At 41.6% G+C, this 23,244-nt stretch overlaps 3 protein-coding genes across 4 annotated transcripts; all 3 read left to right on the top strand.

Moving 5' to 3' along the window:
* The first annotated feature begins 1,527 nt into the window (after window positions 1–1,527).
* On the top strand, window positions 1,528–6,229 carry gpr19 (G protein-coupled receptor 19). Of its 2 annotated transcripts, none has more exons than XM_087785808.1 (2): window positions 1,528–1,641; window positions 3,061–6,229. In XM_087785808.1, the coding sequence occupies exon 2, from the start codon at window positions 3,087–3,089 to the stop codon at window positions 4,350–4,352; it is 1,266 nt and encodes a 421-aa protein (XP_087641934.1). In that variant the 5' UTR covers window positions 1,528–1,641; window positions 3,061–3,086; the 3' UTR covers window positions 4,353–6,229. The 2 variants fall into 2 exon arrangements, with proteins under 2 accessions (XP_087641934.1, XP_087641935.1); XM_087785809.1 differs by lacking the exon at window positions 1,528–1,641 and adding an exon at window positions 1,705–1,767.
* Window positions 6,230–6,791: 562 nt separating this feature from the next.
* Window positions 6,792–10,191, top strand: crebl2 (cAMP responsive element binding protein-like 2). The gene is made up of 3 exons (XM_087786929.1): window positions 6,792–6,981; window positions 7,338–7,535; window positions 9,378–10,191. Exons 1-3 carry the CDS (start codon window positions 6,967–6,969, stop codon window positions 9,531–9,533), a joined length of 369 nt encoding a protein of 122 aa, XP_087643055.1. The 5' UTR covers window positions 6,792–6,966; the 3' UTR covers window positions 9,534–10,191.
* Window positions 10,192–17,035: 6,844 nt separating this feature from the next.
* On the top strand, window positions 17,036–22,932 carry dusp16 (dual specificity phosphatase 16). Its single transcript, XM_087786928.1, has 6 exons — window positions 17,036–17,293; window positions 17,476–17,614; window positions 20,065–20,228; window positions 20,371–20,530; window positions 20,609–20,732; window positions 20,850–22,932. Exons 1-6 carry the CDS (start codon window positions 17,063–17,065, stop codon window positions 21,910–21,912), a joined length of 1,881 nt encoding a protein of 626 aa, XP_087643054.1. The 5' UTR covers window positions 17,036–17,062; the 3' UTR covers window positions 21,913–22,932.
* Window positions 22,933–23,244: the final 312 nt, after the last annotated feature.

Raw genomic sequence — 23,244 nt, 5'->3', positions numbered from 1 at the left:
GGATTCCTTTATCTCCTTTTATAGAGGCGACGTGTTGCCGGCCCACGAAGGTCGACCCGGTCATGTGACCAGGCTGCGGTGTCGTCGGCTGCTTCTCAGGTGAAGAGATGTGTTGACGTCACGAGAGCTCGCCTCGGTTATAACATCGCTGACGTCGGTCTGCGTCTGCGATGTGTGTCGTGTACACGGTTGAACAAGGTCAGAGGTCGAAGCTAGTTAACGCATCATTATTACATCAAATTCTCAACCACCTGAAGGTTAAAGTTGCCACGTTGTGCGTCTGAACAAACGCCACCTTTATATGTGTCAAAAATGTACTTTAAAGTACTCTTAACTGAAGTATTGTGAATGACAAAGTACAGTTATTTTAAGCATGATTCTACACATTTTCTGGGTACATGTTGGGAAACATGAAATATTCATTGAAAATAAAAAATAAATAAAAATGATGCTCGAGTAGCACAACAAGTGCCTGTTTATCACTAAACCGGTTCTTTCCACTGCTGCGCCCGAGACTTACTTGGATTGTTTTGCTACCTGATCCTTCCTGGTTCTTCTGAGGCAGAATACGTGAAGCTCTCAGATCTCTGGCATCTGATTGGCCGATTGCGAAGAGTTGAACGTGGCTTGATCCTGTCAACTTGTACGCTTTGTAATAGAACTAGAACCTGACAGCACAAGATCTTAGTATAGAAAAGCGTCATCTATACGATCAACAGTGTAAACTCAGATTAAACATATTATTAGGAAATTATTGTTAAATACGACCTTTTTTTTTCTCTGTGACCTCGATGACCATCTGGATCCACAAATCTTATGAAGGGTGTGTCACTCCATTTGCCACCTGCTGTCCCTTTGAGCTTTTGGAAATCGATGATATTTCAAATACTTTTTTAACTGTATTGCTAAGTACATTAAGGGAAATTAAACGTTGGATAACAAAGAAAACATCACAATTGTTTAGTTTCATTTATAACACCTGTTTATTTGAACTTCTATAGTTTTTTCTTAAGTTTCTTATGTCTGGAAATTGGACTTTATGTGTATAATGAGAACTTATATCGGTGAAAAGTACTTTTAAGGATCAAAACTGTCAATTGAAGGATTGTAATTCCAATTTCTGGTATTTTTTTCTTCTTTCCAATTGAGAAATTTTCAATTTGAATGAAACTTGTTTTTTTTTAGGTTTTTTTTAAACAACCAAAAAAACAAAAATGAAACTTTCCAATTCAAAAATCTTAACAAAAATAGAAAACACATTTCAATCTCATTTTAAATATCAATAAACACTACACAATTGAGCTCTTTAAAGTACATGTTGGGAACGTCACACATGTAACAAACGCCTATAAATAGTAATTAAGAAAATATATCTATCATTAAATTATAAAGTGATAATTTCATAATGGAAGGGGGGGGGGGGGGCTCTGCCCGGGGCCGCACGCCGCCCGAGCGCGCCTCTGCGAGAAGCAGGCAAACGTCGTCCTCTTCAGCAGCAGCATCTTCATCACCATCGTCATCCTCAGCTGATGCTGCGTGAAGAGCGAGCGTCAGACATCTGGACAAACACGCGTCATGTCCTCCTGCCTCCTGCCTCTCTAATGGCGGACCGTCCGCGGGATGGAGAGCCTCAGTGAGCCGGTGAGTAGCGGCTTCTTGTCCCCGCCCGAGGGCTGCTGTGGTCGGCGACGCGTCGAGGGCCAGTCGAGCCTCCGACGGTGGAAACATCTCGCGTTTCTGACTCGATTCAGCGGCTCCTGGATGGAGGTTCGTGTTGGTTGTTTACCAGAGCAGATCACCTGGACTCACCTGGATGTTTGGTTTTTTTCAACTTTGGTTATATTTACAATTTAAATCGCGACCGAGGTCGACACAGTTTTTCTGACATCGTCATTATTTTCGTCACCATGTACTATTAATAATAATAATAATAACTACGTTTAATTCAACAATTGTATGTGTCAAAATGGCCCTCAATGAAATAAAACAATAACCAGTAAAGTGCGTCTAAAAAGAGCAATAAGATGTGTAAACACTTGGCTTTTGAATAACATCTTAAATGTCTCCCCAAGATTTAAATTAAATTTTAAAAAAATTGATATTGAAATGTGTTATAAAAACGTGTTGAACAAGCAGCCCCTTGTACCTGAACTTGCCGTGACAAAGAACCAGCACACACTCCGTCACACACACACAGTTTCAGCCGAAAATAACAATAGTGGTTGTGACTCATGATGATGTCATGTTTTTTAACATTTATTGTCAAATATGGCACAATCTCAAGTCTTCAAATGAACACTTTTGTCTTGAGGTTCGGTGCATACAAAAGCAAAATACAAATGAAACATTTACAGTTAATGTAAAGCGAATTAAGAATATATAAATATTTTAAAAAAATGTTGTCACATCCTTTGTTATTGTGTTCAAATTAAAAAGAAGAATTAAAGACGTATTTAAGGGGCTTATTTTGAAAAATAAGGTTTTCAAAAAACAAACAATCTGCTCTTATATTGGTGGAAATTTCAAAATTCAATGAAACACGTGTGGCATAAACACCGAGAGGGTAAAACCTTTAAAACAAAACCCACTTTGCTTCCTTGTTTTTCTTTCTGTTATCAATGTCAAAACTGGTTTTCTGTTCAGTCCTTGAGTCACAGCAACATCTCCCTCATCAGCTTCTCTTCTCCTTCATTGAGAGACTCATAGGGGACTCTCTGTGGACCTGGACCAGGTCCCACTACAGGTTAATTGAAATCCACCAGCAGCTCAGAGCACGAGCGGCTGTGGCTTCACTTGAACAATTTTGGAGTCAAAAATACTGTTAAAGAATGACGTGATTCTTAGCAGCTCGACCTTCACTCACTTTTATATCCAGCAACACTCTGGATGTGGTAACATAACTTATCTTTATACATTTTTCTTCAAGTATAGGCAAGTCCAGGTCGTTTTTAAATCATGCTTTTAGTCAACTGGTCTATGTGGAATCAGTCTCCCTGGCAGAAGTATGTGTCGTCTCAGTGCTCGCCTCCTGATTCCAACCTTGTGTTTGTGTCTCCACAGCTCGGTCTCCTGGCAGAAGAGTAACGATGGTGTATGCCTTGGCGAACAGACTTGGTGTGGTCTCGTCCCTCTACGCACCGTCCTACTCGCACCATTTGACGTTCAATTTCTCAGAGGTGGACAACTCCACGGCCCCGGCAAGCGTGCCCACCACGACCACCCTAGCGACTCACTCGGAGTTCTTCACATCGGCGCCCAACAAGACCGCCACGTCCTACGAGCTGACCGCCGGGGAGGTGGTCGTCTTAGGTCTGGTGTTTGGGATTCTGTGGCTGGTCTCCATTTTGGGAAATGCCCTGGTGTGTCTGGTCATCTACAGGAGTCGGCGGACCCAGTCCACCACCAACTACTTCGTGGTGGCGATCGCCTGCGCCGACCTGCTCATGAGCCTCGGCTGCGCTCCCTTCATCCTCCTGCAGGTGGCGTCGGGCCGATGGCCCCTGAGCGCCGCCGCCTGCAAGATCGTGCGGTATCTCCAACACATCTGTCCCGGTGTGCAGGTCTACGTCCTTCTGTCCATCTCCGTGGACCGCTTCTACACCATCGTCTACCCTCTGAGCTTCAAGGTGTCCAGGGAGAAAGCCAAGAAGATGATTCTGGCCTCGTGGTTGTTCGACGCCGGCTTCGTCACCCCCTGCTTCTTCTTCTACGGTTCTACGTCCGTGGAAGGTCATTGCGAGTTCTTTCTGCAGGGTACATGGGGGAGCGTCACCTACGCGGCCTTCCATCTCCTGATTGGGTTCGTGGTCCCGGCCGGGTTGATAGTGACTTTCTACCAGCGAGTGATCCGCTACATCTGGAGAATCAGCGCCGACGGACACTCGGTGCGCCGGACCATGAACATCGTCCCTCGGACTAAAGTCAAGACCATCAAGATGTTCCTCATGCTGAATTCGGTTTTCTTGTTCACCATCACCCCTTTCTTCATCGCCCAGCTGTGGCATCCCAGCGAGTCGGGCGGTCCCACCAGGCAGGGACTTCTTTTCTTCACTGCCATCACCTGGATCTCCTTCACCTCCACCGCCTCCAAGCCCACGCTGTACTCCGTGTACAACGCGAACTTCAGACGGGGCATGAGGGAGACCTTCTGCATGTCGTCCATGAAGTGTTACCGCAGTAACGCGTACACCATCACGGCCAGCTCTCGGATGGCCAAAAAGAACTACATCGGGGTGGTGGACATCCCCGTACAATCCAAAATTGTGACCAAGGACTCGCTTCACGACAGAGAGGTGAAGCAGACCAAAGTGGCCTGGCCCACCAACACGAACCCCCCAAATACCTTTGTATAGTTTTATCACAGATGTGAGTCGGGGACGGGAGTGAACGTGCTTTTATCTTTGTATTTAAAAACCTGTCCTTGTGCACAAACTTGTCTCTTTGTAGAGTTTAAGAAAGCGGTCCAACCTCCCATGTGTCTTACTCAGAGTGCGTGTCCTTCAACTCGTGTTGTGTCCAGAGTAGAATTAAATACACAGTTGCGTACAAATAAAGATTCCATTGCCTCTGATACATGTTTAACCAAAAGAGATGAAAGCTCAAGCTTTGCTGTTTCAGAGGCTGTTTTTAGCTGGAGTAGCTGCTAAAGACGGTGAATTATTCTGGAAACTTTAAACACTTGACGCAGATGGAATGTTAAAGGAAAGAACAGGACCTCTTGTGTTATGTGGAGTCGCTGTTGATTTGTGTCACAAAAACCACTAACATAAGCCATTAATAATTGAGACTGATATCACATTAGACTTCGTCTTAAAGTCCCTAAAGAATTAGTACCAAAACAAAATGGACCAAACAAAACACAGACAGAGTCGTACTATACTTTTAGCAAACTTTATATTTAAATTTAGGATGTTTTCCATTCTCTCAGCACCATCATTTCACCATTCAAGGACCTACATTATTTGGCACCAATATGGAATAAAACCTTTATGATTCCTTAACTGCTTTGGTCAACATTGGCCTCCAAACTGGATATGACGGCAATATTGACAAAAAATTTGAATGGAAATAATTTAGAAAAGCAAACTAATAGCAGAGGGTAGTTGTTGTTGAAGCTGTCTCAAGATTGTGTGGCTAATGGGAACATCTATCTTCTCAAAAATATGAATTATAACTACACTAGCTTTTTTCTATATACTGAGTTAAACATAAAATAATAAAATCAATCAAGCACAGACATTGTTGGTCATCTTTTTGTGGACAGTAGATTCCTGACAGTCGAGCGGCAGCACAGATATTGTTATAGTTAGCATAGCAAGCTAGCTCTGATACACAAAGTGTTCAATTGTACAAAGGGCTTTTTGTGTGCATCAAACTTTCTCAGAGCCATGTCAAAGTGTGTGTAAAGTCTGTTTTACACCATAGAATGTATTCATTTTCATGTTAAAATGTAGCTTTTTCCTGTCTGTTTGCTAGCTTCTTGTGATATCTGAACTTATTTGTTGCTGTAGCTACAGTATGCACCAAAACAAATATTTTCATAGACACCTGTTTTAGTTGATTTAAGAAAACAAAAGTTTAAATTATTTCTACACCTTTTTTGTTTGTCAAAAAGTGACACGAGATACTTTTTTAAAATTTGTAACCAGTTTTTCTTCACTAGGTTTACTTCTCAAGTGCTCTGTCTGAGGATTCCTCGATGTTTTTTTTAACCAGATGACCTATCCTCAACTTTTTGAAGTTAAAGCCACCTCCTTGTTTGGAGGAAGGAGCCCCAACTTAAAGGGTGTTGTGAGGCATTTAAGTCGGACGCTTGTATCTGTTTCATATGTAGAAAGTAGGCCATAAATGTGGTTCTTAATTTAACAAAGTTTCCTTCTGGCTCAGCTCATTACGATAATCTCACAGATGCAGTGCAGAGTACACGCTACATAAACAGTGGCGTGAATGAGGATAAAATTCATGTCAATGAATATTAAAGTTGACTCTTTAATTCACTGTTTAGCAAGAGTCTTGAAGCACTGGTGGAATGCTTTTTACTGACAATCACGTAAATAAGACGTCACTTATAATTGCAGATATCGTGAATGTTGGAAGATTTATATTTTGCGAACCTTCATTCATGTAATATATGTTTGAACAAAACTGTGACCTCACTTTATTTAAATATGTAACCAAAACATGTGTGGCTCCCTGTTTGTCCAGGACGTGTGCACTGTAAAATAAAATATTGTTTTAAGTGAAAGTTTTTAATCATTTTATTCAAGATATTGTATATTTTAGAACAGATCCTTCTGCACCACAGAAAAAATGAAAAGATAAATGAGTGTTGTGGTCATATTCTTGTTTTCATGGACAATATATGTTCAGTAATGAATAGGTGGTTCTACAAGTAAATAAAACAACACACAATTCTTAATTAAAGTACAAACATGCTTACATTTGTAACACACACGTATGTTTCTTTGACTCGCATCTTAAAAAAATGAGTTGTCCTTCATTTAAAAAGAAATTAAATTGTGACTCATATTTCAGAATGAAGTACTTTAACGCAATACAAATGGCCCATATGTCACAGCCGAAAAAAAAACACCAACAAAAAACCCTAGAATTTGAAGAGACACTGGTTTGTCGCTAAATTGTGTGAAAAAGCAGTAAAATGTACTCGCAATAATAAAAACACATTTATCGTAAATACATTTCGAACACTATCTTGATATAATAATTGTGTCAATAAAGTTTTTCTTTGAAAAAAAAGAAGAAGCGGAAACGACGTAAAATGACGTCATGGTTGCGCAGAATGTAAACAGAAAAAGACGTACATTGGGTCAGCGTGTACATTTTGTTGTACTATTAAATTGAATTATACCTTGGATTTTGATCTAGTTCGCTTGTGTCACGGTGTCGCACAGCTAGCTGACCCGAGCTAACAGGAGCTAGAGCCGCCAACCAGCTCGCCGAGACAAGATGGATGATAACAAGGTAAACACATGAGGGGCCGTTGTTTGTGAAGACTCTGTTTCTGCGGTTTCATGATCGATCCTCGCGTTTCATCGGTCAAATGTTTAGAATAAATGTAATGTACGGGGCAGCAAAAAGTAAAACGCTAATAACGCTCGATTATTACAGTTATATAAACTCAACCCTCAGTTTTAAGCTGTTTCGCTTTCAGTTCTTGCTATGAACATTCTTTCATGTTTATAGGATGGTTCATATTTTACATATATGTGGGTAAAATGTTTGTGTTGACAACGTCTGTAACTCCCATCACTGTGGAAGGTTCAGTTCTGTAGCTCAGTCATGGATACATGCTAACCTGATCCTCCTCCTGTGCTCAGACAATGGCTGGAAAGGTGAAGAAACCAGGGAAACGTGGCAGGAAACCAGCGAAGATCGACCTCAAGGCCAAGCTGGAGAGAAGCAGACAGAGCGCCAGAGAGTGTCGAGCCAGGAAGAAGCTCAGATACCAGTACCTGGAGGAGCTGGTCTCCAGCAAAGAGAGGGCCATCTGTGCTCTACGAGAGGAGCTGGAGATGGTAAATATTTTAGAACTCTCACATATTACAACTATTACATTTCATTATAAGTTTCTTTATCACCTTCTCTCGTCGCACCTTTATTCTCCTCGTTTGTTTCATGTTTGGATAGAAAGACTTTTCCCTGGAGGTTTAAAACGAATCATGCTTTTTCTCTTGAAGGAAGTTGATCAAAGTCTGTGGTTTGAAGATGAGCTAGAGGCTGTTTTTCAGCCACTCTGATGACATCTAATGTTGTTCAATCTATTTTTACTTTAACACAGCATTATAAAACATTATTTAGAAAAAAACAACACAGGAGCAGATCTTGATATTCTTTTATGTCAAGTATATCGTGTTTTCATTCCAGCCAAAAAAACAGGTTTCTGTTCTAAATGTGTTTAATTGGTTGATTTGTATTTAGTATATGTTTGTTTTTCTGTTTCTGTATCATAGCTGATTGAACATAGTTTTAAATGTTGTATATTTTACGTACTTTTTAATGTTTGGTCTTATATTTATACATTTTTTTACCATTGTATCTTGTCTTGTTTTCCTTACGAGATAATTGCCTAGCGCGTTGCCATGGTTTCATCAATACTGGAAACCACGAAAATGTCGACAGATGGTCTAAAATGTCAGGCTTCATTATAATGAGCAGCAAACGACCATTAAACAGATCAAATATGTCATTGGATGTTAGAAAAAACATCAACAGAGAATCACAAACACAATTGTATTATTTAGAGTTCTTTAACTTTGATTTAACTAACTAGATTATATGGTAACTGATAGTGTAGATGGTGGATGTGCTTCTCAGATCTGCTTACAGAGCTCAAGCGACATGAGAACCTCCTAAATACTTTCTGACGTCTCCAATATAGCTTTCATTTTGTTCATTGCAGCTTGGCTCTTTTTTGTATGTGCCATCTTGTATTCTTTGGTTGTTTTTTTAAAATAGGAATATAGCGCCACACCCTGGTCTGGCATGTGCACTACCTCAGTCCGTGATTTCATGCGTTACCCTTAAGAGGCTCCATCTTCACAGATTATTTTTTAATACTTGTAAAGGTGTGAAAGCGTCTTCAAATGATGACCACGGAACTTTTGGTCACTTGTCTTGACGACACATATTGTGACACGGACATGTAGAGACCCTGCATTTAGTAAGTAAGTGAGTACTTTTTATTTATATAGCGCTTTTCCAGACCAGGGTCACAACCAGAAACTGTTTCCTTCAACTGAGAAAAATCTGTAAATTTAGGAAAATGATGTCACAAAGTTATCTGGAGCTTGTAATCCATGCTTTTATGTCTTCTCTCCTGGACTATTGCAACAGTTTGTTTTCATGTCTAAACAAGAAGGATCTGTCTCGCCTGTAGTTCATACAGAACTCTGCGGCAAGAATTCTGAGCCGCTCTAGTAGAAGAACTCACATTTCTCCGATCCTTAAAACTTTTCACTGGCTTCCAGTTTCTTTCAGGATCAGTTTTAAAATTGTGATTCTTACTTTCAGATCTATTCATGTTCAGGCTCCTCCTTACATCAGTGATCTGATCCAGCCTTACACCCCAGCTCGGGCTCTGAGGTCTGTGGATCAGAATCTACTGATGGTTCCTGAACACGGTTCAGGACCAGAGGAGAGAAATCCTTACAGTCTGTTGCTCCTAAGCTCTGGAACGATCTTCCTCTTCCTCTGTGTTTGATGATCTACTGACTCCTTCAAGAAACATCTTAAGACACTTTTATTTTTGCTTTTCCTTGATTTTTCTGGAACTCCTGTTGTGTTTTCAGTTTTATCTTGACCTTTAAAGTATATACTTTATTGAATATTGTTGAATCACCATGTATTTCTCTATACAGTACAAACAGTGGTGCTCAGCGATGGATCAGGGCAAGATCCCATCCGAGATCAAAGCCTTGCTCACCGGGGACGACCACAAGGCGACCCCGGGCGGCAACAGCAACAAGACGCCCAAGAACAGCAAGCACAGCATCAGCAGCAGCGGACAGACCTGAGCGCCGCCTTCACACAGTCGCCGCATCATCGAGCAGCAAGCGTGAAGTTCCAGCTCTTATCATTTTCTGTCTGCAGTCCCAAAACAAAAAGCTACTCGAAGGCAGATTCCTTCGGTAGTTCAAACCCTGGTACAGCACCTGCCATGTCTATCCAGAGTTACAGTAGAGTGGGTCGTGCTTATTCACCCCTTCAAATGACAAAAGGTGAGAGGTCGTCCGGTCCAGAAACCGATGTTGACATTTGAACACAGCTCTCATATGCTAGATGTGTCACATGGTCGCCATCTCCGCTCGCACATCAAAAATAACGCGTCAGCCGAGGTCACGAGAACGCCGATGAATCCAACGCTCAAATTAAACGATGAGTGGACGAATGCAAAGCACGTAAATGTCTAATTGGCTCTCACGTCTGTTCTGTCGTTCGGGAGGAAAAGATCCAAAGGATCACGAGTTGAAAGAAAAGCAATTCAATTTTAAACGTGCAATATATTTTTGTATTTTCTATCGAGCATAGACTAATTCTGTGTATATTGTAAGTGACTTTGTTGTTAATTTAATTTTCCTTTTCTTGCGTCCCTGAGGTGGTAGAAGCCTTAAAACATGCACTTTCTTCAATTTGGCTCGTTGCTTCTGAAGTAAAACTGTTTGACTCTACAAAGTGTTGTCATTGATATGAGTGAACTTGTGTTTTTTTTTGTTACAGTTAGCACTGATCTGAGTCTGATTTTAGATTTTAGTTCACTAGAAAATGTGATGCCTGTCAAAAGATGAAGCTTGAACACGGATCTTTGATAGTCTTTAAAAGATAACTTGACCAGGCTAACTTTTCTTAACATTGTTACTTATCAATCGAAAAACAAATAAACATTAGGATCCAACGTTCATCCCCATCATAATAAACTAGCCATGCTTTTAAAAGTATTTAACTGTAAACTGATCAATGGTTAAAAGCAGTTTAAATACTTTAAAAGTTAAATGTTTCATCTCCACATCCACAGAACACATTTAAAATGGTTGATGTGATTGAAAAATCCAAAATATTTCAGTTTATATTTCTGTGATCGATTCTTCCATCATCGAAGAGGAAATCTTCCACCGTTTCAGGTGAAACATCATCCACAGCCTCAGTCCTGCAGAATAAAGCGGGGATAAGTGAGAGGTCGACGATGGCGTAATCATCTGTCAATGCCACACATTCATCAGCTCTTGTCAGCCATGCATACTAATTGCTCCAGAATGAAAAATATTCTCTTCCTCTTTTCATGAAGTCTTTTGTCGCTCTCGTAACTAACCCTCAAACACTGGAGCACTTCAAGTTACACAATCACTTCTTTGAAAAGGAAATAAAGTAAGATATGATAGAATAAGAACCAATACATTAAAGTGACAAAGAACATAAATCAATAATTTATAAAATACAATACATTAAATTTAATAATATTAATTAATAGGAAATTAGATGTTCTTTTTTTTTTGTTTCAATATTTTGTATTTGAAAACGAGAAATTAGATCGTACTATACATCACAAAAACTGTCTTTGACATTTTCCTTTTTTTTTCTTTTTTTTTACATACATACAAAGAAGACAAAAAGGAAAAAGGACAGAAAGGAAATGAGATATTCAATTGGATTTATTTTCTCATTTTCTGTTTTTCCAAGAAGGCAGCTGCCTCGTAAACTACTGGTTGTTCACTTCATGCCAGAATAGACTTGTTACTTTATTCTCACTTTATAATAAGAGGTTGGACTATGGAACAATCATATGTTGTATTTATTTTTAGATAAATCATTATTAGTCAAATTATATTTTAACTCGTAATTTGCTCTTTCTTTTGTTTTGTCTGTTTTGTAAGAGTTTCATCTCCTTCTAAATAAATCAAATGAGAATACGTTATTTTATTATTTGTGTTTAAATTATTCTCTATATATGTATCTTATGGAAACACTATATTGAGTTGCATCCTTGTTTATAGCAACAGTTTCTTTCCCTTGTTTGAAGTGAATATCATGTATAGTGAATAAACACAAAGTTGATTTTATATCCTATATTTAATCTTAAAGTTAAAAGATTGAACTTTGACGCGCGACCACGGCGCTGGTCGGCTCACTTAAAATGGCCGCCTGCGCCTTTAAGACGCCTGTTGAGTTCATCTCGACTGGGGCTCGAGTGACGTCACCCTGTATTTTTACCGCGGTGACCTCATCGCTGGTGGCAGCGGCTCGACTTCACTGCTCCGCCGTCTCGCGCTCAACTTTGGCCGCTTCTACTTTCAGTTTGAGCTTCGAAGTGGAGCCTCGGTCGTGAGGGGCACAGAGCCGGGTCAGAACCGGGGCCCGGTCCAGCGGCGGGTCGCTTCTCTGACGTCGAGTTTCAAACGGTGAGTCGAGCTCAGAGTGAGGCGAGTGTGTTGGACGCGCGAGCGCCGCTGTGACGTGCGCGGGCCTCGACGAAGAAAGTTACCGAGAAAGAATGTGTGTGTGTGTTTGAGGTTTGAAGACACACCTGAGAACATGGAACATACATGTAACATACATGTAGCTCGACTGTACTGCGAGTGTCAACGCCGTCAACATGACAGTAGTGACACTTTCTCTGGTTAAATACACGCTACTAACTCAACTAGATTAACATTGTTTTCATCGAACTTCAAATCCAATCACCAGAACAATTATAACAATTAAAAAAACGTTATAATTTTCTTAACGAAGACACTGTTTTAAAATTGTTTTCTTCGTCATTTAGTTTTTTTTCCCCTCAAATATTTGTTCCTCAAAAGTTTTTGACAATCTTTCCATCTGGTCGTGCATGTGACCCAGAGTCTCCACCCAGCCCTGTGTGAGGACTAGATGTTAAAACATGGTGTCTAGAAAGTGTCTAGAAAGTGTCTAGAAAGTGTCCTGAAAGTGTCTAGAAAGTGTCTAGAAAGTGTCTAGAAAGTGTCCTGAAAGTGTCTTAAAAAGTGCCTAAAAAGTGTCTTAAAAGTGTCTTAAAAGTGTCTAGAAAGTGTCTAGAAAGTGTCTAGAAAGTGTCTTAAAAGTGTCTTAAAAGTGTCTAGAAAGTGTCTAGAAAGTGTCTAGAAAGTGTCTTCAAAGTGCCTAAAAAGTGTCTTAAAAAGTGTCTAAAAAGTGTCTTTAAAGGCAGGCAGCAGTTCAACTCTTACGTCTAACGTGACTGAGCTTCTCAGTAAATCACTTGGATTTTTTTACTGTCGTGTTTCTACCAAACTATTCCTCCATCAGAAAAGTAGTAACGGACTTCATGTTGGATTATGGATCTGTTTCAGTAAATAAGAAGCGTTTAATCAATTATCCAATGAGTCAAAATTGTTTGTAAGTGCTTCTTAAGAAGTGGATCATTCGTTGTCATTTAAATGAAAGTTAATTGAGTTAATAACCTTGGACTAGAAGCGTCGCAGAGTACACTCCTTAAATGTGTCATGTAAGTGATTGACAGCAGTGGTTGAAGAAGCTGCTGCGACTTAACAAACATGGCGTCTACTGAGTAGTTTTCTCTCTGTTATGGAGAATAAATGATTGACCTTTTATTACACTAACATCTGCTTGAGTTGTAGCAAGATATTCATCATCAATTTTGATATTTAACACTTGATTATCCTCACTAAGTTAACAGTGACTTCAAACTAAAACTAAAATTGTCTTCACACCTTGAGTCTCTCAGAGCTCGGAGACTAACTTCTGCTCTAAGGTCGTGACTCGACTCGCATTTGCATGTCTGTCTGATGTCATGGTTCAGAGTCCGAGGCCCTCGGTTATAAAACTATGGTTAGAGCGGCCGATGGTCATGTGACCGCGTCAGTTACACCATCACCCGTTTAACATGTTGTCATTTTTATCAGTGATGTATTGAAATATTGTAAACATCTTTCCTAGGAGCGTCAAAAGTATCACAAAGTTGTATGTTCAGAGATAATTATGATAGAATTATAAATCAGACATGAATATATTTGGGAATGTGTTTGAAAAAATAAAGAAGCTTTTAGTCATTATTTATAAATTCTAAAATCTTTTGACGTCAATCAATTCCCATTTGGGAAGATAAAGGTAAACACGAAAAACAAAAATTCCCAGAATCTCGTCTCAATCTCGTTTGGCCCGAACACGGCGCCCTCGTCCATCTTACCCGTCGTCCTGCTCCTTGAATGAAGGTCCAATGTTGTTCCTCATCATTCAAAGTTGGTTCTTGAGTTCTTTAAAAAAGGTTCTGACACGTCTCTGATCCAGTCCCAGATGATGCAGCAATGAATCATCTTTTTCATACTTTTTATCCACATTTTCCAAACTATTTAGACGTACCTGCCGCTGTACACGGTTTAAACACGTACTCCACTGAAGGTATTTCAAATCCGACCGCGATCTCTTATTGAGAACATGTTTAAGAAGTCGGGCAATATGTTTGAATTGTTGACACACAAACTTTGTTTGTGTTAGTTTTCATTTGTCATCGTCGGCTCAGTAGAGGATTAAAATAAATGTGAGGAAGGATTCCAAGTGTCAGACGTCAAAAGTCCAAAGGCGTGTAAATTATGGGAAAACCTGTCACTTCTATCTTTAGACGTGTTGCTCAGTGTCGTCCACATTATATGCTTTTAATGTTGCGAACAAACAGAATAAGAGGTAAAGAAAATGTGTTTAATATAATGGCAACATCTTTAATATCTACAACGGATTTGAGAAAATTAAAGCTCGAGTTACTTCTTTTAAATTCACTTTAATCAAAGGCTATCAATACAAATGACCAAAAGTTATAAAATATATAATTATAATACAATAGCACTGTATAATTTAATTTTTAATTGGCCTTCAAAGCAAAAAAAAAAAAAAGGAGAAGAATCGTTGTCATGAAGCCCTAACTTCAAATGCTAGCTTTGATGTTTACAGTAGAGATTTTAAGTTCAATAAGCAGAAATCAAATATTCACTCTGCTAATTATAATTATAATTCAAATAATCAGATAAAATGGAATACAAACAGAAGTCTTCTCATGGTTATTCCAAACGGCCTAATAAAAGGTCTGAGCGCGTGTTGATCCTGCGTCGCGTCAGTGTCTCCATCTGTTCGGAGGACGAAGACGCCGGTGATTAATTGGCTCAGAAATGTGTGGAGGAAATCCCCCACTTAAATAAACGCATCACAGTCTTGTTAACTGCTTTATGACTCCAAGTGGAGCTTGATGTAAGTGGCGTGGCCTCGGGGCGTCGCACGCGAGGAATGTCTCAAAAGTGATTCATCGTCTTCGGTTGCTTTTTCCTGTAACCGTGGTCATCGCTCGTCTTTGGGATCCTCTGACGTTCCCGAGCTAGAGTGGATTTTTAAAGTCGTTATTACAAGACGATTGAAATAAGCTGAATTAAAGAAATTTAATGTGACAGTTCGTAGTTTTTCTATGTCATAGTGGATGGAGATCTTTTTTAGATTAGGGTCGATCAATTCTCTGCTTTTCATTTGTCAGTTTGTGTCCTACTTTAACCCGATTGAAATCAAATGTGATCCTATTTAACCGACACACGTTTTAGATGTTTGTCCAAGGATTCTCTCTTGTCCCGGACACGTTTGGGGATTTTTCTTTGTGGATATGCGTTTGAGCCGGAGGAGGGAGTTTCCGGCCGCACCAGGAAGCGTCTCAAAGAGCGACATCAATCACGCAGACGATGCTGTTATTATTATTAGATGCTGCTACACTTTAATTTCCATGTTGTTCCGACATCAAGAGCCGTCCCATGACAACCTAAGACCTCGCTGGTATATTGAGGTCTCGTTCAGTACATGAACTGCTGGGGTTGATGTTCGTGGCAAAGTGTCTTTTCCAAGGGGCCATTTGTGGCCCTTGATAAAACTTCATGTGACCTACAGTTTCCACCATTAAACTGCTATTGTAGACCTGATCAGAAACTGCTGTTGGATAGAATCTGGAACAATGGCTGGACATTATTAGGGAAGTTCAAATCAAGAAGAAATTGAATTCTAAAACTATAATTAAAAACTCTGAATGAGGGACAACCGTTAAAATGGGAATCAGGACTTTATATAAATTAATGGATGGATGAACATTCGATTTGACGTCCAGTAAATGATCATTACTTTTATTAATGATGATAGTATCTATTATTATTTTCCCCTGTCTTTTTAGAAGGGAAATCCATGTTGCCATGTTTAAAAAGTGTAAAAAATAGAACTATATTAATCACATGACTTTCACCTCATGCTCCACAGCGTTCAGTCGTTTCCAGCAACAATTCTTTCACTGTAGTTGTGAAATTACATTACAAAAGTCAAAGGTTTACTAGTTCAGTGAGGTCCGGTGAAGTCATCAAATCTAACTTTCCTAATGAAACGTTAACCCCTGAAGTACAGTCATGTTAAAAGAAAAAAAAGTCTGATTTCAAAAGGTAAACAATCAAGTTGTAGAATCGTGCGATTCATTTTAGGAACATGTTAAACAGTAACTAGTGCAATAAAACTGTTAGCAGATGGAACACACACCCACACAGGTGTTTTCACTGACCTTTTCAACCTGGAATATTTAACAACATTTGAACAACGATGGAGATTTTAAATGACTGTAGACCGGTCAGCACGTTTCACCGAGGTTTGTGAACACAAAACAATCCAAGATACAGTTGTTTAAAAAAAGATGGAGATTTAGTCTTAACATGTTTATACCTTATAAACCGTGCCTTCTGCTATTAACATTTTCCCTTATCTATCTATTGGTAAACAATGATCATCTTGGCACGTTTCTACATCCTGCTTTTTATTTAGTACATAAAAACATTTATATTGTGGAATTTTATTAAACATTTTATACCATAATTTTGACCTGATTATGATGTATTTATCCACATGATGTTTCTAAATATTATCTTTGATTAACAACCGTTGGTAAAAGGCTTTAAATGTAGATTCAAAGGATATCAAAAGGTGCTGAACAAAGTAAATGTGACTATATGGAGCCGTCATCGTGTGTTGGATTATATAGTATGTCTGGGTGGAGCCACCGATCATGTGTTTGGTGATCCAGTATTTCCAGTCCTGCTTCAGGCTTGTGATTAATACACATCCTCACTGGTGTGGTTTGGACATGTTCACCAGTCCTTTGTTCTTCAAAATAAATCTTATTGAACTTGACATGGATTTTTTTATTTTTTCATTTCAGAACTTTAGCTGATCATGAGGACCAGAGTCTGGTGCCGGTCGTCCTGGAGTGGAGTCGAGGCCCTTCTGAGAGACTGAGGGTCTTTGATGCTCTCGACTTTGTCACTTTTTGGATTTCAGTCTCTTTCACTCTGACCTGGTGTGGGGGGGGGCAGAGGGGTATTTAGATAACATCATACTCCGTAGATACCATGAAGCTCTTCGTTCTCTGAAGGTTTTTGTAGTGGACTACTCGAGGGATCTGGACTCCCAGTCTGAGACGAGCAGAACCAGAGGAGGAGGGGGGGGCGACAAGCAGTGAGGCAGGGGGGTGGGGGGAGGGTTGGGATTTAACTCGGAGGGTGAGGCCGCTTCGATGATGCTGAGGCCCAACGCCGTGCGGCCCATCGGGGCCGAGGCGCTGGTGGCCCTGCTGGAGGGCGGACTGGACCGCGTGGTCCTGATCGACAGCAGACCTTTCGTGGACTACAACGCCTCGCACATCCTGGAGGCCGTCAACGTCAACTGCTCCAAGCTGATGAAGAGGAGGCTGCAGCAGGACAAGGTCCAGATCACGGAGCTCCTGCAGCACTCTGCCAAGAACAAGGTAAACTCGCTGACCTTTGACCTCAGGCTGGATGGGATACTTCAGGAAATGTTGGATTGATAGAATGGTCCACATATTGTCATCATCACTCAGTCAAAATGAAGCTACTTAGCAACAGTTTATCCTCCTTAAACCTCCTGGTCGATCACTGAGGCTTCATCTGAGCATTGACTCTGTTCCAGCTGGAGCTTCAGGCCGACCAGGAAGTCGTGGTCTACGACCAGAGCTCCTCGGACATGGCCGCCCTGGGATCGGACTGCTTCCTGAGCGTGCTGCTGGTGAAGCTGGAGAGAAGCTTCCCCTCCGTACACCTGCTCTCAGGTGACTCTCCTCCTGCATCATGGATGTATAGTTTGTGTGTCTACAGGAGTCTTATAGTACTTTGGTATTGAAACTTTGGTAAACATTTCTATGACTACAATGAAAATTGAGGTTATCTTGAACTGAAACCACAAAACTATTGGACGGAAGTGTCAATCAGTTCTTTAGTCTTTAATACTTTAACACTGTTTACTTTTCCTGGCAAGAATGCTCTTCCATATCAGTTCCTTTATAATACTTGTCAATACTAATCACCTCAAAGTCATCATTGGCTTCACAGAGGAGGCCCCGGGTCAGATCCAGGTCACTGACAAGACGATGTGTCCTAGTTTATTTTGTAAATGACGTTACTTAGAAGAAGGTTGGACTCCTGTGGTGTTCTCTGTGTTATCTTGACCTATAAATGTATCTTTTATTGAATATTGTTTTGATTGGTTAAGCGCTTTGTGACCCTGGTCTGGAAAAGTGTTCTATAAATATAAATTACTTACTTACTTACAAAGGTGTTGATTTTGTCAGTTGATAATGTTACTAGATTAAGAGGGACTTGTTCACAAGACAGTTTCATCAGGACATATAAAGGAGTTTCAGATAAAAGTCCATGTTTGTAAACTATTGTAAAAATATAGTTGTAAACGCATAAACCTCAGATTCTCACGGTAAATCCTATCTTGGTTTCACTTCCTACCTTAAAAGACCAAAAGCGGAAGCTCTCCAATTTGAAAATGTTACAATAAGTCTCTTTGTCCTTTTTAGATCACGCTACAAGTTTTACTTTCTATTTTCTGAACCTCAACATTCATGAAACATGCAGCAGAGTGAAGTAAAGTGAAAGCGTCGACCATGTCGGAGAAAGGAAACTGCACTTGTGACGCATTAAACCTTAAAAAACAAGCTCAAATTTAAACTAAATTAGAGTCTGAATCGTCTACTCTATCAATGGAATCATACATTTAAATCACGTGTTTGTGCAACGTTTGTTGTTTCAACACACAAATGTCCACTTCTCGTTCCTCTCGATTATTTCGATTTAATGGATAACAATCCACTTCCTGATCTGTCCACCATGTTTGATGAAGCCTGGTTACGCTGGTGTGTTGTAACTTCCTCCTGCAGCTTCTCCTTCTGTAAAGCAAACACATGTGCTGCTGCTGGTTCTTGAGGGAGGCGACACCATGACATCATGCTTATATAACCAAACCACTGCTGGAAACAAACTTAAGTTGTTGTTTCTGCCGCTGTAACACGAGCGTACAAAGGAGCTGCAGGCGGACGACTTCCATACGCAATTAAATATAGAAGTCACACTGTCGCACACAAATACACTGTGAGAATATCGTCTACTTTGTGTTTGTTCTTAAACTTAAGATGACACCTTTGAAAAGTTTAGTGAACTTTGAGATTTGAAAAGTCTATTTCCACCTTTTTATTTAATATATAATTACAGACACAAGTATGAGTTTAATCCTCCAGGGAACTCAAGTTACATTTACCTTTGGTTCACAACTTACTTTAATTGACTTTAATTAAGCTTTGAACTCGGAGAACTAAGTTCAGTATTATGAAATTATTTTTTTTAAAGGTTTTTTTTTCTTTTCATCAGTAAACTGTATTTACCTAATAAGTAAATCCCTTAATTATACCTTTTTTTTTTTTTTTTAATTGAGGGGAAATGTTTCTTTGAAATGGAATAAAAACAGTTTTTTTTTGTTTAGTTTTCATTTTGTAGTTTCACCTTTAGATAAAATTCCTCTTTTTTCCTTTACAGAATAATATCATAATAAAGAAGCATTTTAAAACTCTCTCCTGAAGATGAATATTATTTATTTTCAATTGAAGTTTGTTATAGATACAATTAACTTTGTCTTTTGACTAGTTTTTGAGTAATTATAAATCGGGAAGGTTTAATTACACATATTTCAACTTGGTAAATAAACAACTGATACATACACATGAATTATAAATTGTCATTCCTGAATATATTTTTCTAGCTCGTTTACATCGACTGTGGGGCCAGAAATGGTTTTAAAATGTCATTGCCAAATGTGGTGGTGATGTGGCGCCCCCTACAGGAAGGTTTAGTCATCTTGTTTACACGGTAGTTGCAACGGGAGTGAAATGATTTTATTGCGGTGACGTCATTGAGACAAAGATCGATAGATTTTTTTTTTCTAAAGAAAATGAATCTTAAAAATGACTATAGAGCAGCTGATGAATGGATCCATTTATTGAGCAAAGGAATGTTTTCACGTGAAGAGCAGAGCTACTGTCATGGATCATAGGCTCGTTGCTTAGCAACCGCAGTGTGGGATGCACAACAGTAGGAGCGCCGCTCGTGTAAAGTCGTCTTCCTGGATGTGACGATAATAACCAGGAACGACATCCGTCGATAACTTGTCACAACAGAAAACAAAACGACTTCCTGTCGCTCACTGGATTCCTTCTCTCAGGTGGTTTCTCCGAGTTCTCGCGCCTGTTCCCGGGTCTGTGTGAGGGGAAGTCTGCACTGGTTCCTCCATGCGTCTCTGAGCCCTGTCCACCCGTGACCAACATCGGTCCGACACGCATCCTGCCTCACCTGTACCTGGGCTGCCAGAGAGACGTGCTCAACAAGGTAGAACATTTTTTAATCCTCTTTTGATCATCCATTTGAGTCTTTTTTTTTTACAACGAACTGACTAATCCCATTACAGCAAAGCCCTTCCAGTAGTTATCAGAGTAAAAACTTACTAAATGTTTATGTCGTGTCTCTGCAGGATCTGATGCAGCAGAACGACATCGTCTTCGTGCTGAACGCCAGCAACACCTGCCCCAAACCCGACTTCATCCCGGAGTCGCACTTCCTGCGCGTGCCCGTCAACGACAGCTTCTGCGAGAAGATCCTGCCCTGGCTGGACCGATCGGTGGAGTTCATAGGTCAGCTGACGACCGAGGAGTTTTTGTCGGAAGGGAAAACGTTTCCTTTATCGGAGGTTTTCATCTTTGACTCAACAGAGAAGGCGAAAGCTTCCAACGCTCGCGTCCTGGTGCACTGTCTGGCCGGGATCTCCCGCTCGGCCACCATCGCCATCGCCTACATCATGAAGAGGATGGACCTCTCGTTGGACGAGGCCTACAGGTCAGCAGACACTTTTTTTCTGTCCCAGCTATTTAGGGTGACACCCATGACGCCAGTCGTTCTCGGGACTCATTTTGTTACCCTATTTATTCCTATAATGTCCAAATGTCTTGTCAGGTTTGTGAAGGAGAAGAGGCCGACCATCTCCCCCAACTTCAACTTCCTGGGTCAGCTGCTGGACTTTGAAAAGAAGATCAAGAGCTCGGATTGTTCCGAGTGTCCGTCCGAGCCGACCGCCGAGCTCAAGGTCAGCCCGGAGGATTGTTTCTCCGAGGCCCCCGAGGACCCCGCCTCTCTGGAGCCCCTCACCATGCCCTGCGTTCTCACCGACAACCCCGAAGAGCGTCGCCTCGCTCAGGCCCTGAGCGGGCTGCACCTGTGCGACGGCGCCGAGGACCGGGTCCGGCTGCAGCGAAACTTCTCCCTGGACATCAAGTCGTACGGGGAGCCGGGCCTGAGCGGCGCTCATCGAGTGTTTGCGCCCTCCGGTGGCGACTCCGAGTTCTACAAACCCTCCGGCTTCAAGGAGGCGTCCAGTAAACTCTGCCAGTTCTCTCCCGTGGAGGAGGTGTCGGAGCAGTCCACCCCGGAGCAGAGCCCCGACAAGGACGAGGTGGACGTACCGGAGCGACCCACCAGCACCAAACCCCCGCCGGCGGTTTCGAACGGCCCCCTCCCCCGCAGCGGCAGCGTGGAAGAGACCGCCACCAGCTTCCTGTTCGGCCTGTCCCGGAGTCAGCAGCACCTGGCCAAGCAGGCGTCCGGCAGCGGCGGCCTCAAGGGCTGGCACTCCGACATCCTGCTGGGCCCCGTCACCGTCACCGCCTCCTCGCTGGCCGGCGGCTGGTACCTGTCCTCCGAGTCCACGCGCTTCTACTCCACCTCCGCCATCCTGAGCGGCGGCGGGAACGGCGGCGGCGGCGGCGGCTTCGCGGCGTTCAGCTGCAGCCAGGGCCTGGAGGCGGTGCGGCGGCGCGGCGGGCAGAGGACCGGCGACCGCGGGGACTCCCGGCGGAGCTGGCACGAGGAGAGCAACTTCGAGAAGCAGCTGAAGCGCCGCAGCTGCCAGATGGAGTTCGGAGACGGCATGATGGCGGACAGTCGGTCGCGGGAGGAGATCCGGAAGATGGGGAGTCAGTCCAGCTTCTCGGGCAGCATGGAGGTCATCGAGGTCTCCTGAGGGTCGACCTCTCGGACCCGAGGACCGGCTTCAGTTCCGAGGCTTCATGAAACACATGTGGATGCAGAAGGTTTTCTTTTTTTAAGTGCAGGTTTAGATGAAGTGGTTTCTTTTGGCCACCAGAGGGAGTGAGCGAATGGATCGTGGTACATCAAGGTTACATCAACACATGAGAAGAAGTGAATAGTTTGGTTCTCAAGTGTGGGGTCTTTGCCACGAGTGGACTTTCGTGAGGTTGTAGTTGGATTCCCAGGTGTGGAGAAATTCTTGTTTGAGTGATGGAGAGGATGAAGGTGAAGTCTCACCTGCATCAAGCACCTCTCGCACTCCAACACAAGTCCACCTCAAAATAATACTGACAGAACATGACACCAAGCCTCATTAGATCATAAATGCATGTTTAAGATGTTCTTCCTTCTGTGGGACACATTGATGCCTCAACCCCTCAGAGAAGATTGCAACATTCACCTTAGTTTGAGCACTTTAGCTAGGTTAGCGTCGAGTAAAGGTTGCAACTTTAGGTTTATATGATAATACAAAGAAAACCAAATTGATTTGCATAAGCTTGAGGGTCCAGGCGTCTGTGGGGTCAAAGGTCGAGTGTCTCCGTACTTGTTTCAACAAGGGCGAGAGCCTATAAAGTGGTGACGATGTCATGTGATCATGTTTCAGCAGAAACCTCTGAGGATGAACTTGCTTGAAGAAAAATTCTCTTCCACGAAAACCCTGAGCCTTTGAATGTGTTGCTGAGCTGAAGACGACGATGAAGAACTCCTCCATGACCTCCTCCATGACCTCCACCATGACCTCCACCATGACCTCCACCATGACCTCCACCATGAACTCCTCCATGAACTTTTGTTTGACTTTTTGTTTGGATTTTGGAAGCGGACGGTTCAATCTCAGGTGACGTTTGAAATGAAGAAGGGAAGGGGATGTGTGCGTGTGAAGAGGCTGGGACTCTTGTTGAGCGACCGGTGGATGTTTGAATAAAGTGTTTTATCTTTGAAGAAGAAACAAGTTGTCATTTTTTTTTTTCAAACTTCCATCTTTTAAGCGATTAACATTCCAAACACGTGCGTGTTAATATGCGGCGTCGGCAGATGGCGCCCTTCAGTGGGTCATTAATCCCTCAGTTGGACTGACAGGCAGGTGGGTGTAAGTGACGTTTTAAAAAACGAATTTATTTAACCTTCTGGGACATATGAACTTCATCACAATTTTTCTTTTTTTGGGGAAACCTTAACTAAAGTGTGCTTGGCTTTCGATACAACTCCTTACTCTAATTCTTGGTAATAATATATTTTTAAATAAAAGTTTATTTCTGGTATA

This window comes from Callionymus lyra, chromosome 3 (genome assembly GCF_982586985.1).
Source record: "Callionymus lyra chromosome 3, fCalLyr1.hap1.1, whole genome shotgun sequence".
Taxonomy (NCBI): domain Eukaryota; kingdom Metazoa; phylum Chordata; class Actinopteri; order Syngnathiformes; family Callionymidae; genus Callionymus; species Callionymus lyra.
The sequence above is the reverse complement of the archived record's forward strand: the minus strand, read 5'-3'. Positions and strand labels throughout refer to the sequence as shown.

Coding starts and splice junctions, on each gene's coding strand:
- gpr19 (XM_087785808.1), top strand. CDS start 3,087: ATGGTGTATGCCTTGGCGAACAGACTTGGTGTGGTCTCGTCCCTCTAC.
- crebl2 (XM_087786929.1), top strand. Junction 7,536..9,377: donor TACGAGAGGAGCTGGAGATG/GTAAATATTTTA, acceptor TTCTCTATACAG/TACAAACAGTGGTGCTCAGC.
- dusp16 (XM_087786928.1), top strand. CDS start 17,063: ATGATGCTGAGGCCCAACGCCGTGCGGCCCATCGGGGCCGAGGCGCTG. Junction 20,229..20,370: donor AGAGAGACGTGCTCAACAAG/GTAGAACATTTT, acceptor GTGTCTCTGCAG/GATCTGATGCAGCAGAACGA. Junction 20,531..20,608: donor CCGATCGGTGGAGTTCATAG/GTCAGCTGACGA, acceptor TTGACTCAACAG/AGAAGGCGAAAGCTTCCAAC.